Below are 13,888 nucleotides of genomic sequence, written 5' to 3' on the forward strand. Positions count from 1 at the left end.
ATTTATGGATTAAGTGAGGTTCTCTTTTTTCTGACAATTCTTCACTATCCGTCCAACTGCTGCTTACTGCGAATTGAGTTGAAGCAAGTTCTCTCCCGCGGTGTTTAGATCTCAAAAGTCAGACAAATTGTCAGAAAATTGTCCCAGACTCTCTTGAGTCTGGTCATTCCCATGCCAAGGAAGGCACCACTGCACTTAAGATAAATGTTATCGAAACACGGCGGATCAGCTGGTAAAGCGTTGGCCTCACAGTTCTGAGGACCCGGGTTCGAACCCGACCCCGCCTGTGTGAAGTTTGCGTGTTCTCCCCGTGCCTGCGTGGGTTTTCTCCAGGGACTCCTCTTTCCTCCCACATCCCAAAAACATGCAACATTAATTGGACGCTCTAAATTGCCCGTAGGTGTGACTGTGAGAGCAGCTGTTTATCTCCATGTGCCCTACGATTGGCCGGCGACCAGTTCACGGTGTACCCCGCCTCCTGCCCGTTGACAGCTGGGACCCTCATGAGGATAAGCAGCAAAGAAAATGGATGGACGGAAAGTTACGCACAGTAAAGGAGACAAGAGGAGCACACCACCATCTGTGGCCCCTGGCCACAAACCGGGTTGTTACATTGAAACTGCATGTTGGGACATTTCTCCTCTCTCTGTTGAGTGGCATTTTTTATTTTTTATTTTTTTTGAAGCAGCAGCAGCAGCACAGGCGGCGATGAAAGGCAGCAAGTCACCGGCGTGGGAGGCCAAGTTGAGGGACAGGAAGGAGGGGGCGGCGGGCCTGGTGGCACTCGGGATGAATCACTCCAACAAGCACACGCGCGACAAGTCCGGCCCCCATCATCTGATCCTTGGTCAGACATGCTCACTGTGACTAAGTGCCCCCCCACCACCCCGCCGCCCCGACTCCCTTTAGCATCCCTTTACCCCCCCCCCCCCACCCTCCCTTGGGCTCCATTCAGGGCGGGTGAGTCACTTAAAGCAGCTCGCCTCCATGCGCCTCAATGCCAGGTTACATACAGACAAAACTAAGCTCTGGTTAACATTCAACGTTAGATTAAAAAAAATTAAACATAAGGCACAAGGAAGAAGACATTGCAGATGAAAGTAAAAACATTTAAAAACATGTTTCAGGAAGACATCCAAAAGGTAAATACTATAAAAGGTCAAAATAATAAAATTCAATAAATAAATGCCAAAGAAAATTCTATCTGTCCGTCCGTCCATCTATCTATCCGTTCATATATCTGTTTTTGTAATGAACAAAGAAGATGAAAAAAATCCATCTAGTCCATTTTCGGAGCCGCTTATCCTCACAAGCGCCGTAGGTGTGTTGGAGCCCATCCCAGCTATCTTCAAGCAAGACGTGGGGTACACCCTGAACTGGTTGCCAACCAATCGCAGCGAAACAAAACAAAATTAAAAATAAAATACATGATATATACATAATGGGCTCATCTAAGACTCTTGAATTATGAATGTGAATTATTGTTTGTGTATATGTGCACTGGGAATGGTCGGCAACCGGTAGTGGGTGTGCCGTAAATCAGCGGGTCCAGGGTGCAGTTCACCAGTGGACAAGCTGGAAGGAAATTGGCATTTTATCCAGTGTTTTTATTTTATGTATTTTGTTTTTCAGTAAAAAAAAAAAAAAAATTAAAAATTGGAATCTCTCAATTCAATGAAATGACCCCAAAATCTTTCTAGCATTAAAAAGTGGGGCGAAAGAGGATGAAAGCGCGGCTGAGCTGGTCACCTTAAAATGATGTTGTCGGCGCCGGCGTGGGTGTTGTCATTTCGTGTCTCCTCTTGAATGACGAAGAGCCGCCTCCACTTTCACTCCCACATCGAAAAAGGAGGGAAAGACGATAGCGCTGAAAGAGAGAGCGCCCGGACAAAAGCGGGGGCCGCGTCCTTTAGAAAGCCGCGGCATTAGGGACACCTGCTCTTTGTCAGACGCCGCACAATCCACATGACATCAACGCTGCCTTCTACTGCATTAGCCTGGCACTCGACTCTGGATGGGCATGGATAGTACATGGGAGGGATTCACCCATCCATCCATTTTCTTAGCCGCTTATCCTCACAAGGGTCGCGAGAGTGCTCGAGCCCATCCCAGCTGTCAATGGGCAGGAGGCGGGGTACACCCTGAACTGGTTGCCAGCCAATCGCAGGGCACACAGAGACAGACTACAACAATTTACAGTGTCCAGTTAATGTTGCATGTTTTTGGGATGTGGGAGGAAACCGGAGCGCCTGGAGAAAACCCACGCAGGCACGGGGAGAACATGCAAATTCCACACAGGTGGGTCCGGGATTGAACCCGGGACCTCAAACTGTGAGGCCAATGCTTTGCAGCTGCCCCACCGTGCCGCCCGGTGATTTTCACAATAACCCCAATCCGCGACAGACACTTTCACCATGTAAGGCTGTGTATATGTATCCATCCATCCATTTTCTTTTGCCACTTATCCTCACAAGCGCTGGAGCCTATCCCAGCAGTCAACGGGCAGAAGGTGGGGTACACCCTGAACTGGTTGCCAGTCAATCGCAGGGCACATCAAGAAAAACAACCGCACTCACATATCACACTTATGGGCAATTTAGAATGTTCAAATATCCATCCATCCATCCATTTTCTTAGCCGCTTATCCTCACTAGGGTCGTGGGAAGTGCTGGAGCCTATCCCAGCTGTCAACGGGCAGACGGCAGGGTACACACTGAACTGGTTGCCAGTAAATTGCAGGGCACATCAAGATAAACAGCCGCACTCACAAATCATACTTTTGGGCAATTCAGAATGTCCAATTATCCATCCATCCATCCATTTTATTCGCTGCTTATTCTCACTAGGGTTGCGGGGAGTGCTGGAGCCTATTCCAGCTGTCAACGGGCAGAAGGTGGGATACACCCTGAACTGGTTGCCAGCCAATCGCAGGCACATAGAGACAAACAGCCACATTCACAACCATACCTAGGGGCAATTTAGAGTGTTCAATTAATGCTGCAAGCTTTTGGGATGTGGGAGGAAACCGGAGTGCCCGGAGAAAAACCCACGCAGGCACGGGGAGAACATGCAAACTCCCCACAGGCGGGTCCGGGATTGACCCGGGACCTCAGAACTGTGAACCCAACGCTTTACCAGCTGCGCCATCGTGCCGCCCATGTGTGTATATGTGTGTATATATATATATATATATATATATATAAACGAAAAGAGTGAAAGTTTTGCATTTTTCAGTTTTTCTCCACCCACTCACTCAAAATGGTTTCCCATGAACATTCCCACCCACTCGTTTGCTCTTGAGTTTGCATTAGCCAACACGCGAAACTATCAACCCTTTGAACAATAGAGACCACACACACACACACACACACACACACACACACACACCACACACACACACACACACACTTCTTTCAGCTGTACGCTGCATGCCAAGATGTATACAACGTAGGAATTATGTGACCTGAAAGCTGAACATGTGGCATGCGCAAGACAAACATCAACAAGGGATGCCTGACAGAACCACAACGCGGATGCTTGTCTTTGCCTGGGTGGTAGCGGGGTTAGCACATGACCGCATTTGAGAAAGAGAGTTTCACAAAATCATCTGCAACGGAGTAAAAAAAAAAAAAACAAAAAAAAAAAACCATGAAACTGAACAAGCACACAAACCCACAAAACCACCTCCAACAATCCAAAGCAAACTGTAACAGTCCAATGACCAAAACCACCAAAAAAGACAAATGACTGAAACCGGCTGATCACTGACCAAAACTGCAAAATTATCGGTAATTGACCAAAAACACCTGTAACAGACCAGTGACCTAAACCAGGGATCACCAACGCGGTGCCCGCGAGGACCATATAAGGCGCCCGCGAGGTATGTTATAAAAATACCATAGGCCACAGATTGTTAATATTATTTGTGCGTTAAACTCTGAATCTGACTTGCTTACGTGAATTAATTTTTTTAAATACCTGTAATGTCATTCAGTACAATAAATTAAAACAAAAATATTTTATGTATGTGTAATGAACGGATTCTGAAATTTGGCGCAAACAGGTCACGTAGCCCTTCATACAATCGGTGCTCACGAAGTAGCCCTCAGCCTCAAAAAGGTTGCTGAGCCCTGACCTAACCCATCTACGACGAACAGATAACCAAAACCACAAAAACTATCTGGAACTGACTAAAAGAACCTCCCATGGACCATAAAGCAAAAACACAAAACTGCCTGAATTGGAACAACGACCGAAACCATCTTAAAAAAGGCAGAAAGACCAAAACCACCTGAAAGAGTGCAATGATTAAATGATGATGATCAAAACCATCTGAAACAGACAAAAGACCAAAACTACCTGAAAAACCAAGGACAAAAAACATCTGTAAAAGACCAAAATGGACCAATGACAAAAACACCTGCAACAGATAAACGACCACAACTGCAAAACCACCTGCAATGGACCACAGACCAAAAACATAGAACTGCCAAAACTGGAACAAGGACTAAAACCACCTGCAACTTTCTAAATCCCCTGCAGAAGACGAATGACCAAGATCACGGAATAATTTCCAAATGACTATTGACCAAAACCAGGAAACCAACTCCAACCAACCAAAATCTCCTACAACAGAGACCAAAAACGTAAAGCTGTCAGAACCTGAACACGGCCCAAAACCCCAAAACTAGTTTTTAATGGCCCAATGTCCAAAACCACTTACAACAGACTGAGAACTAAAATGACATGCCAAGCAGACCAAGGACAAAATAAATGAAATGATCTTTATTGGATCCATGACCAAAACCAATTGGAACAAACAATGGACCAAAACCACAAAACCAGCTGAAAACGAGGCCCAAGCCATGTTTAAAAATCAAGGACAAAACCAATAGTAATGGACAAAGGTTCAAAACCACAAACATATCTGCAATGGACAAAAAACATCTTTAAAAGACCAAAACAGACTGTCACGGACCAATGACAAAAACCACCTGCAACAGTTAAATGACCAAAACCACCTCCAAAGGACCACAGACCAAAGAACAGAACGGCCAGAACTGGAAGAAGAACTTTAAGCACCCATGCAGTGGGCCAATGACCAAGATCACAAAATCCTTTGCAAATGACCGTGGACCAAAACCTCCTGCAACAGAGACCAAAAGCATAAAGCTGTCAGAACCTGAACATGGACCAAAACCCTAAAACTACTTTTTAATGGCCCAATGTCCAAAACCACTTACAACAGACTGAGAACTAAAATGACATGCCAAGCAGACCAAGGACAAAATAAATGAAATGATCTTTATTGGATACATGACCAAAACCAATTGGCACAAACAATGGACCAAAACCACAAAACCACCTGAAAACGAGGCCCAACCCATGTTTAAAAATCAAGGACCAAAACCAATAGTAATGGACAAAAGTTCAAAACCACAAACACATCTGCCAGGGACCAATAAACCCTAAAACTGACTAAATGAGCCAAAACCACCTGCCTGCAAATGAGCAAAACCCCCTAAATTTGACCAAGGCCCAAATCAAATCGACTTACAAAAGACTAATTTGTGAAATTGGCAAATATAGCGTCTCGTCTGAGCGGTGTTTGTTCGCCGTGTCAGCGCATGACCGCGTTTGGAACAGAGCGCCACGCTTGGATTAGTCAAAGATGCCAGTGCGAAGAATCCTTCAGGGGCTGCATAGAGACGAGCTTGTGTTAGGGCCTCAGGACCGGTCTTTGTGAGTAGCCGCAGAAGGCGAGTGAGCGGCAGCGACCGCTCCGAACCGTCATCAATGACATTCCACCGCAAAATGGTTTGGAAAAAAACAAAAAAAACAAGCATCATGTCGCTGATGTACTTCCACCCAGAAAGAGTTTTTCAAGCCTTTGTGTAGTTTCTGGCCACGTTGAGTGGCTCAAATGTGTCTTGTTTTGCAAAACCTTCTACATTAGGGTTGCAAAGACTAAATCGTCTTTGGTCTTTACAAAGACATTATTTGGGTGACCCGCCTGAGTGGAGTTTGCATGTTCTCCCCGTGCCTCCGTGGGTTTCCTCCGGGCACTCCGGTTTCCTCCCAGATCCCCAAAACATGCAACATTAATTGGACACTCTAAATTGCCCGTAGGTGTGATTGTGAGCGCGACTGTTTGTCTCCATGTGCCCTGCGATTGGCTGGGAACCAGTTCAGTGTGTCCCCCGCCTCCTGCCCATTGACAGCTGGGATAGGCTCCAGTACTCCCCGCGACCCTCCTGAGGATAAGCAGCAAAGAAAATGGATGAATGTACATCTTGCAAGAAGATACCGATTAGATGATCAATCTCGTATTGTTACATCAATTATGAGAGATGCGCAAGCACGTTGAAAGTCGGAACACTTTTACGCACCTCACACTTGAACAGAATATGTACAGTGTAGAGAAAAAGTGGTCAGTCAGTCTTCCTCCTTAAAATCCATCAATTGCATCAATTTTCTTGGCCGCGTATCCTCACTAGGGTCGTGGGAGTGCTGGAGCCTATCCCAGCTGTCAATGGGCAGGAGGCCCTGAACCGGTTGCCAGCCAATCGCAGGGCACATGGAAACCGACAACAGTCGCACTCCCAATCTCACCTCGGGGCAATTTAGAGTCTCCAATTAATGTTGCATGTTTTTGGGATGTGGGAGGAAACCGGAGTGCCCGGAAAACGGGTAGAACATGCAAACTCCACACAGGGAGAGCCGGGATTGAACCCGAGTCCCTAGAACTGTGAAGCCAACGCTTTCCAGCTGATTCACGGTGCCGTACTCCCCCTTAAAATCATTGGAAAAAAAAAAAAAATCAGTTCATGTTTACATGGGTTTATATCTCTCAGATATTTACATTTGTTTCATTTTAAACAAAAAAATTGAGAAAAGGGGGGCAAATACGTCATGTGGTTTACTTCTCATTTAAGGAATTTTTTTCCTTAACAATGGTAAAAATATAAAAATAAGTGCCGTTAAAAGTAAACCGTCCCATATTTATTGCATTATTGCTTTTAACAGCTGCCATCAATAACCTCGAAAAAAAAGCAGAATTCCATTCAACTCTTTGATCCAGCAAGGAAGAAGTTTTTCCCTGATTGACAATGTTTTCTTTTGTTTGAAATTCATAACATAATCGTGTCTTTCAAGTCTTTATTGAATCAAAATATTTGGCTTGACGTGTGTTGGAAGTGTGTTGCCGAGAACAACGAACCATTTTTGCTGTTGTTCAAAGAGGCCGGAAATGTCTCAAAAGGAGGAAAAATACTACGTAGTCATAGTAGAGCGTGTTCACGTTGTTCGGGAGACATCAAAACGGGCAAAATGACAAGGAAACTTTAACAAGTACTCCCACGTTCACTCACACTACTATCATGAAAGTAAAAAAAGTACCACATGATCACATATACAGTGAAGAAAGTATTTGAACACCCTGCTATATTGCAAGTTCTCCAATCCTAGAAATCATGGAGGAGTTTGAAATTGTCATCGTAGGTCCATGTCCACTGTGAGAGAGAAAATCTCAAAAGAAAAATCCAGAAATTACAATGTATGATTTTTTATTTGTGTGACACAGCTGCAAATAAGTACTTGAACACCTGTCCACCAGCTAGAATTCTGACCCTAAAAGACCTGTTAGTCCGCCTTTAAAAGTCCACCTCCACTCTATGGATTATTCTGAATCAGATGCACCTGAAGAAACCTGTGCACCCCATACAATCAGTAAGACTCAAACTTGTAACATGGCCAAGACCAAAGTGCTGTCCAAAGACACCAGAGACAAAATTGGACAACTCCGCACGGCTGAAAAGGGCTACGGAGAAATTGCCAAGAAACTTGGTGAAAAAAGGTCCACTGTTGGACCAATCGTTAGAAAATGGAAGAAGCTAAACATGACGGTCAATCTCAATCAATGAGCCTTAGAAAGGTGAGGAATCAGCCCGGAACTAAACGACGGAATTTGGTCAATGACCTGAAAAGAGCTGGGACCACCGTTTCCAAGGTGACTGTTGGTAATGCACTAAGACGCAACGGTTTGAAATCATGCATGGCAGGGAACGTTCCCCTGCTTAAACCAGCACATGTCAAGGCCCGGCTTAAGTTTCCCAGTGACTATTTGGATGATACAGAGGAGTCATGGCAGAAGGTTTTGTGGTCAGGTGAGACCAAAATAGAACTTTGTGGTCATAATTCCACAAATTGTGTTTGGAGGAAGACGAATGATGAGTTCCATCCCAAGAACACCATCCCTAATGTGAAGCATGGGGGTGGTAGCATCATGCTTTGGGGGTGTTTTTCCGCAGATGGCACTGTATTAAGGAGAGGATGACCGAGGCCATCTATTGTAAGATTTCGGTGAAAAACCTCCTGTCAGAACATTGAAGATGGGTCGTGGCTGGGTCTTTCAACATGACAATGACCTCAAGCACGCAGCCAGAAAAACCAAGGAGTGGCTCCGTAAGAAGCATATCAAGGTTCTGGCGTGGCCTAGCCAGTCTCCAGACCTAAACCTCATAGAAAATATTTGGAGGGAGCTCAAACTGTGTTTTTCAGCGACAGCCCAGAAACCTGTCTGATCTCGAGAAGATTTGTGTGGAGGAGTGGGCCAAAATCCCTCCTGCAGTGTCTGCAAACCTGGTGAACAACTACAGGAAACATTTGACTTCTGTAATTGCAAACAAGGGTTACCGTACCAAATATCAACATTGGTTTTCTCAGGTGTTCAAATACTTATTTGCAGCTGTATTACATAAATCATTTAAAAAAAATCATACATGTGATTTCTGGATTATTCTTTTTATATGATCTCTCTCACAGTGGACATGCACGTACGATAAAAATTTCAGACCCCTCCTTGATTTCCAAGTGGGAGAACTTGCAAAATAGCAGGGTGTTCAAATACTTATTTTCTTCACCGTACATTAAAACACAGCAACATGTTCACAAACAAACTTAAAAAAACATTTCTAAATGAAATATAGAATATCATAAAAACAGGAACACGTCTACAAATGATAACATGCATTATAAAACATTACACAGAGCACTCGGGATGTTCGAGACCACTTTTTTCAGACCCAATACCAGTCCGAGAACTCACCAAATCAGTCCTGCGTACCAACACTAATGAGGTCAAGAATATTTCCTCCGTTTTCTGCATTTCTGCAAAGATTCACGAGTCTTTTAACATTTGGGGCTTCATCAGGAAAATAGAGACGACAACTCTTCAAATGGGGGGCATCAGTGCAAAATGTACTTTTACGATGCTTGATGGCTTCCATGTGGACGCCGCTCGGCCTGCTCGGCATCATTGGAAACAGGTGGAAGTCGGCTTCTGTTTGTGACAACATGCGTGAAGGCCAGCAGGACTCGAGCCAAAGGAAAAGCTCATGGGCATTCAATGCTGGGGTCCTCACAAGGGTTTTTTTCCCTCTCCCCCATTCATTGAACAAAAAAAAAAAAAAAAAAAAGAAAAAAATTGAAAAAAAAAATGAATATTTTCCTTATTTTTTTTCCATCCCCTTCACAGCATCCATCCTTCCGCTCCACAGTTGTACGGGCAGAGCTTCGATCGGCAGCGCCGCTATGTGGGACACGGGAGGGTGAAGCGCTGTGACGTCGGCAGCACTGTTGGGTCGGGCCGGCACCAGCAAGATCGGAACTATGGGTAAATCACTGCTCGTTTGAGTCTGGGCGCACAGCTCTGATGTGTTGGTTGTGGAGGCTAAAGAACTGGATGATGGGACCTTAAAGGGAAACACGTTTGGACTTGGTGGAACAGCACCGTCGAGTTAGAGGAGGAAGGCCGTGTCGTTTGGACAATTGGAACCTGGCTTGACCGGTCCAATAGTCAATGAATGGAGATCGTATTAATGCTAAAGGTAGCGTAGAAAGTGTGTCAGAAAACTTCAGGCTAACATGACAAAATATGTAGTCCAAACCCTTCAGTGTGGGCGAAACGATCAACGAGCATGTCGACAAAAAGGCGCTGCACAGTTTAATTTGTTCAGGGCGCGAGAACGTGGAAAAAGTCCTGAAATATTTCAAACGCACGTCGTGTAACGAGGATAAAGCGAACGTCTCACATGTGGCGCGCAAATGACAAATCCATCCAAACTGGAGGAAAGCCATTAAACGATGTTTTAATATTTAAATAATCGCAGCGTCCGATCGTCTCGCCGTACCGCCTCTTCTTCCCACGCGGGTGCCGCCTTTTGTTGAAGGCCACGCAAATGTGGAGTATCAAATACGGGGATGAGTCAATGGCTAATCCTGAACACATGTACTTCTTTCGTAGCACGTGTTCACGCAGACACACACGAGGATGAAAATATCGACGTGAACATTTGTCTTTCATTGACACGCATTGCACACAACAGACAATGAGGGGGGAAAAAATGGCAACGTTAATCTAAGTAAGACGTTGCTCGTATCAGTTATAATGGGAACATTTTTTCTGTTTGTAATTACGCACGATGAGACACGCACGGTCGACATTCATGCATCATATTTGCAGATACTTCTAATCCTATTCACATGGATCCGTGTAATCACGACCTGGATTTAAGTCAACCTGGCACCGTCCTACTTGGGCCAGTCACGATAATTACTTATGTACATTGATCGTTTGATAAATAAAATGGACATGGAGAATTGGAGGGTTGTCATTAGCCGCTAGTGGCCTCGCAGAATCCTGGCGGACGGTTGAGTCCAACTAATGACCCACAGTCTTGCCCCATGTGCAGATGGTAACACATGAGATACTTCAGGGAAAGTTAACCCGTCTGTTACATTTGGTAGCGCGTGAGCTAAGAGACTAAAAAGCTCGCTCCGCCGCGGCAATATCGTTTCAAACATCAGCGCTTCGATGGACAGCTGTTGGTACTGTCCAAGACGCCACAGCCTTGCTCCATGTGCCCCACGTAGGACACAACAGAGACACTTAAGGGCAGACTTGGAACAGATTTTTTTGGGTCCTAATTAATGAGGTGCAATTCATTTGAACACCAGACTGAGGTGCTGAATGTAAAACCTGGGCTGAAATTAAATAATGGCGTTATTTATCAAGCTATTTTGTCGAACTGGAAAGGGCAAACCAGCTAAATCTACGTTTACACTACGCTGCCGGCGGACTCGTTTGCCCGGAACGTAGCGCGCTGTGGGATTTTGGCCTTTTCTGACAGTCTACAATGATTCAATGAGACACCGCGAGGGCAAGTGGCTGCTGAGTTCTGAAGACTCAAAGGAGCATTGTTTTACGGCATGTGGTCTTGCCACGGATGCCAGTACATTCCCTCTCCGTAAGTCTCATTCTGACGAGGTCGCTCGTGTTTGTCACATCCTGTCAAAAGTTTTTCTATGGATGTAACTTTGACACCAGGGAGCTTGGTTGAGCCCCGTGTCAGGAATCCGGGACCTCAACATACTCCCTGTTCTCCGATCACATCCATCCCCTTTAGTCCCCGATGGACTACTACTACTGTTGCTTTGAAAGACTGGAACTAGCCTCATGGTGCCCCCACATGCCCTAAACGACCGACAAAATTGTGTGTCTTTCACCTTTTCCGTTAATCCATGAAATAGCACTGTCCCGACAAAATCTGTGGTAATATCCTTAAGCCCTGTGCAGAACAGTAAGCCACTGTTTACTCTGACATTATTAAGTCCACGCTAAACCTCTGTAAAGTCCCTATCCTGTGGAAAACCCACGAGTCCAATGACTTCTGCGAGGACAACACTGGTCATGTAATGTCTTTAATATTCGGTAAATCTACATTGTATTCCAAATCCATGCAACTCACTTATGTCTCGGGGGTGGGGTCTGGACAATCCAAATTTGATGTTCACGCACTTTTTGGCCACTCTCCTCGAGAAACCATAAAGACTCATGCTGAGATGCTTGGAGATGTTTAAACCAGAGGATTCAATATGAATCCAGGTTTTATTTTTTGGGCTCATGGACTTTGTTCAGTGGATCAGAGTGGGCTCTGATGGGATGGGGCAGTGGCAGCGGTACAAGCACTGAGGACACTCAACTAGGTAGTCTGTGTGTGTGTTTTATGGTTTTTCTTCTTCTTCCATGACTGTGGTGGGTCTTGTCAACAACAACGATGGCATAAGCTACAGGAGCGAGGTGAGCTGCCTGGCTATGTGGTCCAAGGACAACAATCTCCACCTGAATGTGGAGAAGACTAAGGAGATCATAGTGGACTTCAGGAGAAGGCCCTCCCCTGTTATCCATCAACAGTGCTGGAGTACAGCAGGTGAGGAGCACCAAATTCCCAGGTGCACACATCTCTGAAGATCTGCCCTAAACCACTAAAACCACAACACTGGGTACAAAGGGTCAACAGCGGCTCTACTTCCTGTGGAAACTGAAAAGCGCGAGAGCCTCATCCCCTGTCATGATCTCCTACAGTGGGACGATCGAGAGTATCATGTGGTACGGCCCCCGCAACACGTCCTGCCCCTAGATCCTTCAGCACACTGTGAGATCAGCTGAAAAGACCATCGGTGTCTCTTTCCTCTACCTTCTGGACATTAATCGCACCCACCACACCCGCAAGACCACCAGGATTGCAGGTGACCCCATTGACCCAAACCCACTGCCTCTTCAGACTGCTGCCATCAGGGAGGAGACTGCAGAGACATCGCAGGGTCAAAGACAGTTTCTTCCACCAGCCAGTCAGCATGCTTAACTCCCTCTCTGCTTTGCCCCATTGCACCTACCACTACCAATCACCACTAACTCAAATCCTCAACTCTAAACCCCTAAACAATATCGAACGCTCAACCCATTAAAAATACAGCTGTAACCCAAAACCCTAAAACTTTCATTCTTATGAAACCATAACTGAAAGGACAATTTTCAACCTAACCCCGACAATTTCTAACACTAGACCAATATTTAACCTGAACAAACTCAAACCTAAGCAATACATAACCCTATACCATACTCACCCCCCCCCCCCCAACACATTCTGGTTCCAAATCCGACCGGATCATTGCTGTGATGTAAAAATACCTGTTGTGGTGATAAAACCGTTAATAGCGGGTTTCACAACTTCCTGACCAACGAGTCAGGAGTCTTCTTGAAAACACGACCTCAATCTGCGACCAATCCCAAACGAGCCACAACCTCCCTGACAGCGGCAGCTCGTCAAAGCGCACGGGAAGACATGTTCTGCCAAGCCGTTATTGATTAGCTGTCAAGGCCCATCAGCTACCACAAGCAACTCGGGATGCTCTTCGCTCAAAGTCTATAACGCACTTGCAGCAAAACAGAAAGCAGTCCTCCATTATTTGAAAACTGAAAGTACATTTGACAGCATATGAGAAATGCCTTGAAAAAAAATAACCCTGGCCGAACACTTAACGTTGTCTCGCTTGATTTAAATGATTTATCGGTATGATTTTTCTTGCGGTTTTACATGCACTCATTGTGATGAAAGCATTTTCATTTTACGAACATGTGTAGTATTTATGTGTTGACATGTCCGGGGATTGAACAAATTTTTTTTAAAGCACTTGAGCTTTTAAATATCTTGTCTAAGTGGTTGGGACGCTATTCGATCTGCATTGTAGGGTTCGGATAACCACATTTTTGTGTTCCAGAGGGTGCTGTGAGTCAAAAAGTCTTAGTCAGTATGTGGGTTTCCTGTAAACCGCATCATGTAGACCTTTGTCCTCGCCAATGTGGACGTCTCAGTCGAAAAAAAGGCAACTCATTGTCTTTGACATCCACATGTGTGTGAATGTGACGACGCTCTCCAGAATTAATGTGCTCGTTCGAGGCCTGCATCTGGATTATGACTTTAACCGATGTATCATCCACATATCTGTTAGTTATTCTCTTAAAAGGAGATCAGCGCTCTCCTTTCCA

The 13,888-nt window shown here is 45.2% G+C and overlaps 1 protein-coding gene across 1 annotated transcript in view; it reads right to left on the reverse strand.

Moving 5' to 3' along the window:
• Positions 1 to 1,432: 1,432 nt before the first annotated feature.
• Positions 1,433 to 13,888, reverse strand: part of tmtc3 (transmembrane O-mannosyltransferase targeting cadherins 3) — a 59,215-nt gene continuing 46,759 nt past the window's right edge. The window contains exons 15-16 of the mRNA XM_061823189.1: positions 1,750 to 1,867; positions 1,433 to 1,575 (exon numbers count right to left, since the gene is read on the reverse strand). Coding sequence (XP_061679173.1) covers positions 1,751 to 1,867 — 117 coding nt within the window. The 3' untranslated portion in view covers positions 1,433 to 1,575; position 1,750. The remainder of the gene's footprint in view (positions 1,576 to 1,749; positions 1,868 to 13,888) is intronic.

The sequence above is a fragment of the Syngnathoides biaculeatus genome, chromosome 6 (genome assembly GCF_019802595.1).
Source record: "Syngnathoides biaculeatus isolate LvHL_M chromosome 6, ASM1980259v1, whole genome shotgun sequence".
Lineage (NCBI taxonomy): Eukaryota > Metazoa > Chordata > Actinopteri > Syngnathiformes > Syngnathidae > Syngnathoides > Syngnathoides biaculeatus.